General features: G+C 38.4%; 1 protein-coding gene across 1 annotated transcript; it reads right to left on the reverse strand.

Moving 5' to 3' along the window:
* Window positions 1-1,308: 1,308 nt before the first annotated feature.
* Window positions 1,309-5,448, reverse strand: LOC113531908 (hepatic sodium/bile acid cotransporter-like). The gene is made up of 5 exons (XM_053242247.1): window positions 5,433-5,448; window positions 4,905-5,328; window positions 3,998-4,199; window positions 3,737-3,915; window positions 1,309-2,777 (listed from the first exon to the last, which is right to left on the reverse strand). Exons 2-5 carry the CDS (start codon window positions 5,300-5,302, stop codon window positions 2,576-2,578), a joined length of 981 nt encoding a protein of 326 aa, XP_053098222.1. The 5' UTR covers window positions 5,303-5,328; window positions 5,433-5,448; the 3' UTR covers window positions 1,309-2,575.
* Window positions 5,449-6,000: the final 552 nt, after the last annotated feature.

The raw sequence follows: 6,000 nt of genomic DNA on the forward strand, positions 1-6,000 counted from the left end.
ATACAGTTCTTTACTGAATAATTCCACAATTGCTTTACATTGAAATCAAACCTGTGGCTTTATGCCATTTTATTATAACTGATTTCAAATGATTTTCACTGTTATTCCAATTTTGTCAGAACAAACTATTTAAACTGAATCTCCTTGAGCAGGAGGTGAAGCATATACTGCTTATCCTACACAGGGTTGTTGGGGAGGAGCCTGGACAAGCTGGGAACAATTCACTGCGGATAATTTAGAGATGTCAATCAACCAATGGCGCATGTTGTATATAGTCGCATATAAACAAATTGTATATATATTGTGTATATAATGCATGTTGTAGGCTAGGAGGAAACCTGAGTACACAGAGGAAACCCCCGAAGCACAGGGAGAACATGCAAACTCCACACACCCCCAACCCCTATTGACCCCCCAACCCTGGAGGTGTGAGGCAAACGTGCTAACCACTAAGCCAACGTGCCCCTTAATCATGAGAAAAGGAAAGTACACCCTCCTTCGATTCTATGTTTTTAATTATCAGGGCCTAAATAAACAAACACATAACCTCAGGTACCAACAAAAAAAAAAAAAAGAGAGATTTCGCCAACATTCAGAAAAAAGGAGGGAAAAATAAGTACACGCTTCCTACTTCTACAATCATTAAGAGGGTAATTAGCAGCCAGGTGTTGATAAAGAAATGCACTAGCAGCCAGGTATTATTAAAGAAGATTACTTAATCATCAAGAAGTGTGACTACCTCTATAAAAACTGAACTTTTTGGGCAGTTTGGTGTTCTGGAGCACTCAGCTGTGTATCTACATCATGCCAAGAAGAGAAGACATCAGCCATGACCTCAGAGAAGCAATTGTTGCTGCTCATCAATCTGGGAAGGGTTATAAGGCCATCTCCAAACAATTTGAAATTCACCATTCTACAGTGAGAAGTGAATTGTTTACAAACAGAGAGCTTTCAAGGCATTTGCCAATCTTCCCAGGAGTAGGCATCCCAGTAAATTCAGTCCAAGGTCAGACCGTTTAATGCTCAGAGATATATAGAAAATCCCACGAGCTACATCATGTGACCTACAGGCCTCCGTTAGCACATTAATTGCTTCTGTTAATGACAGCACAATCAGAAAAAGACTGAAAATGTATAACTATCATGGATGGGTGGCTAGGAGTCCCTTCTCTTCAAAAAGAATAAGGCAACCTGAATTAGGTCTTGCAAACCACAAAAGTTCTGGAACAATATCCTTTGGACTGATGAGACCAAGGACGGAGATGTTTGGTCATCATGTACAGCGCCATGTTTGATGAAAACCAAACTGTCAGGCATGGTGGTGGAGGGGTAGTGATTTGGGCTTGTATGCCCTGATAAATAAAAACAGAAATAAAGGAGGGTTTACTTTTTTCCCATGACTCTATTTCTTTAAATATAAAGAATGAGTATATCTAAAAGCACTAATACCCACCAAGAAAAACAGGAATAAAATCTGCATCAGCACTTCAGAATAACAGTGCTAACGAATAGGACTATATTTATTCAAATCAATTTCAGCAGTGAGCCACACGTACAGTAGTTTTACATATTTTGCTGCCAATAGGACTTATAAATTGTTCTCAATTAAAATAATATGTCTGTCACCAACCCTTTGTCCTCCAGCAACAACGATTCCCAGAACTCCCTAGCAGCCAGACCTATTTCCACAGTTCCCACCTGCCATCCTCACTCTCCCATATTCTATACATTCATACACAAGAGTTTCTCATCCAACATCATTACACCATTACTGTATATCTTCCCCACATTTAGCTTGTCTCAATGCTAAGTGTTGGTAGTCATCTTCGCCTTCATTTTTTTAAACCTGATTTGTCAGCTTATTTATTGTTTGGATGACCCTTTAGCTCTTAAGCATAGACACACTACTGTGAGGCTTCACAAAGACCTCACATTGATGGGGAAAGGAACTGACCAACTGATCTCTCCAAGGTCTCTGCGAAATGAATCCTATATTTGAAAATGTACATTATGATTCTATGATTCAACTATTTATAACGGCAAACTGAACACAATAATGATTCAACTATTTTGCAAAAATGATTACAATTTGTAAATTGCGATATGTAAATTTGCCTACTTAAATTTTATTGAAGTTATTACAGTCGAGTAAATATTGATAGTCCTTCTTTTTTCATGATTGGACCTTCTTCATCAGAGAGTTGCAGAAAATTTTCACATTCCTTTGTCATTTAATTAAAAGGGATTATGTTGCACATAAGAAAAGTGAGGCCATATATTACCTACAGTGAGCATGCAGTGATAATAAGAGCTCCTTCCAATGCTCCAGGATTTGATTTGTCTTGGGAGGAAAGCATGTTGTAACAAGAAAAGTTTTGCATTGGCTCTGAGCCAGTTGTTGATTCTGCAAATAAACTTTCATTCAATTTTATGTAAAAATAAATTGATGTGAAATGTCAATATATGAATATGAATACAACACTTTAATTGTCAGAGATTTTGTCTAGAGCTTGTAGAGTTATTTGAATTTATCCCATCTTTTTTTTTACTGAAGATCATTGAGGTCATGATGATTCTATGCTGGTTTATATGAAGATTTCTTCTGGCATCTGAAGATGATGATTAAAGCCAATGCATCAACAACTTGAAAGAAAAGGTAGATAAAAGGGAAGAGAATGAATGGTCCGATGACCTCTCGCTCAAACGCTAACTCTAGGATTGCGTAGCAGACATGGAGGTTTTGGCAACCTGTCTCCACAGCAACAGTCCTCCTACAGCTTAGGGTTAAAGCAAAAGAGATTGACAACCTCAGAAACATGATATTAAAGAATATTAAAGAAAAGTTCATATACTGTCAGGCAGTGTGTGTAAGTGTCAGATATGGTGAGGAAGGATTTTAAATACCTTCCTTTACAGGAATATAACTTCTTCTCAGGGGAGACTATGGCTAATGCATAATAATAATAATAATATAATAAAAGCATCAGTGGTTTGAATACCTGGAAAAACACCTCTTGATGATGAGGAAGAATATTTTCACAGAACTACTGCTTTTGGATGAAAACTTAAGAGATTACTGTAAGCGCTTTACTAAACCTGACCTTTCCAACACCTATAACCTAATTCATACATATCTGCACAGCTGATGAATGAAAAAAAAAACTAATACACCATCCTTATTTCAGGCCTTCATTAAGGAGGTACATTTGCTGGACAAAACCATACTGCAAAATTTAAGCCTTTAGGAGATGTTTAGATACAAATCAGTGCTCTCCTGCCCTAATATCATGCGACACCTCAGCGTTTTTTTTTTTAACTTTAAACTGACACCTTTATCCAAAGCTACACAACTGGGCAGTTGAGGGATTAAAGGCTTTGGTCAATTCCCAATCATTCTGGTGCCACAATTTGAACTCTTGACCTTCTGATCAGTAGCCCAACACCTTAATCACTTATCATACTATCCAGTGTCACCCAGAAGAAGATGGGTTCCCTTTTGAGTCTGGTTCCTCTCAAGGTTTTTTCCTCATGTTGTCTTAATGAGTTTTTCCCTTGCCACTGTCACCCCTGACTTACTCATTAGGATCTAAATCTAAATCCATTTCCAGCTTTCTGTTAAAAAAAAATGCTGCTAAAAGCGCTATATAAATAAAAATGTCTTTAAATTAAGGTGTAGATACATAAGACTAAAATTCAGTTGGACATACAATGTCATGAGCCAGTCTTATTTACTTACGATTCATCAAACCTGAAGAGAAAAGACAGGACATAGCCAAGTACATATCCAATAAGTGGCATCAATGCTCCTGTGGCCACAAGTCGAGGTTCTGTCACCACCCACATGATGGGTCCTACTACAATGCTGAGCAGAATACCTAAAGCAATATAACCAACCAGCATTATGCCCAGCCCAACCTGTGACAAAAAAAGAGGACGCTGACATGATGAACTTCCTACCCTTTGTTTATTTTTATTTACAAGCATTTAGTTCACTTACCTTGATGACAAGTTTGGACTTCTCTGGCACGCGATAGCTGATATAGATGCCAATTGAGCAAGGCAGCACAGTCAAGATCAAGGTCAGGATGATGCGAACGTAAGGCACAGCACTCAGGTTGGAGAAGCCATGGCAGTAAATGAAGAGCAGCAGAGGTATCATACCCAGTGCCACCAATGTAGAGCAAGTCGTCATCACAATGCTGTGATGGAAGGAAATCAGTCACAAACATCCATTGGCAAAGAATTACCTTTATTATTTTTAGCTACAAAGAAAGGTCGTATATCACTGGTGCGGCATTGCTAGCCTTTAGTTATCAAAAAACAAGCAGAGGTTCAGTAGTGTAATGGTGTGAGGACAATGGGTCTTCATTTCAGGGTGCTTGGTATGGCTTTTTCTGAGATTTAAGCATGATGTGCCTGCATTAGTGGTCTGGTTCCTCAGTGCTGAAATCAGATTTCCAACCCAGCGTCCATGCTTTCATAAGATAAAACTTGTTTGTATTTTTTTTTTTGCACTGGCATGTATATTTTACACGCTCACTAAGGTCCCAACTATGAAATTTGACCTTTATAGTTGCAGAGTAGACCACTCTTGCACTTGTTCAACTTGTCAGTAGTTTCTAGTCTTTCAGGTTATGAATACTTACAGATTGTGGAAGTACTATGCTGTGTTTGCACCAATCTCCAAACGAGATAATCTTGAATAAATACTCCAGCATGGTGAAAATGCAGAATTCACTATTCGGACTAAAATAAGTTTTTTTATGTTACAGGTTTGCTGCTTTTCATTTTCAGAACATTTCAGAGCACATCCTTGACATTTACAGTATGTTTGAGATAGTATATACCCTTCACATTATGTTATCTTACTATAGACTGCTAATGGTATAATGGCAGAAATGTACCTGAGATTCATGTCCCCCTTAGCAGCTAAGGCCAGGATATTGGAAAGCAGTCCCCCTGGACAGCAGCCACAAACCAGCACTGCCATGGCTGCACTGGGACCGAGCTGGAACAGTTTAGCCAGAGAGAAGGCTGTGAGGGGCATCACCCCAAACTGTGCCACCAAGGGGATCATCAAGCTTTTGGGCTTTTTGATGTGGGCCTTTATCTTGGAGACCTCCATCGTGCAGCCGAGAGCAGCCATCGTGTCACAGATGATGATTATGCAGATCACATTAATGGCCTGATCCAGAGAGGCAGAAACAGAGATGTTTGACAAGGTGACATTGGTGAAATTATTTTGGCTCTGTAGATCCAGATCATAGGAAAGAAGAGCAGTTTGGTTAGAGGTGAGCTCCATTTTCAGTGCCTGTTCATTGTGAATTTCTGTAAGAAGAGGAAAAAGAAATGTAGTCTTAGATAGAGAAAGAAGAAGCAAAAAAAAAAACCCAGAATTTATCTTCATAATTCTGTCTATCTTCAGAGCTTACCTTGACAACTCGTCTTCTTCAGAGGTTTCTTACAGTCTCTATTACAATACACTTGCAAAACTATAAAGCTATAGACTTTATGAAAATGAGAGCGTGCATGTTAAGTAATAAAGCTGGCTTCTCTTGTTTTTTTCTTTCTTTTTAAAATTTTTTTTTTCTTAATTTGCACCTGGAAGGGTGCTGGCACTCCTTTTTCGTTAAATAAATCAGTAGTTTGAATAAATAGGTGTGAACCTAGGCTGGAAACTACCAGCCAGTTCCCCAAAAACCCAGGCAGGCCCCAGTTACTTCTGTCTTATGAATCTGGGCACACACCTGCCCATGACATATTTATAAAAAGTCAATACATAATTTTATATACATTAAAAAGACCAAATTAGCACACCCAAACTGAAGTCCACTTTTCCAAAATATACTTAAATTTATGTTAAGTGGGCTAAAAAGTATAAGTATAAAGTGAACCAATATACTTATTGAAGCATTATGCGTATAATTCAAGTAGACTATTATTATTTTTCAGCTATTTTTCACAAGGGGAGCTAGTCCACAGGCTAGCCCGAAAGCAAAC

This window comes from Pangasianodon hypophthalmus, chromosome 19 (genome assembly GCF_027358585.1).
Source record: "Pangasianodon hypophthalmus isolate fPanHyp1 chromosome 19, fPanHyp1.pri, whole genome shotgun sequence".
Taxonomy (NCBI): Eukaryota; Metazoa; Chordata; class Actinopteri; order Siluriformes; family Pangasiidae; genus Pangasianodon; species Pangasianodon hypophthalmus.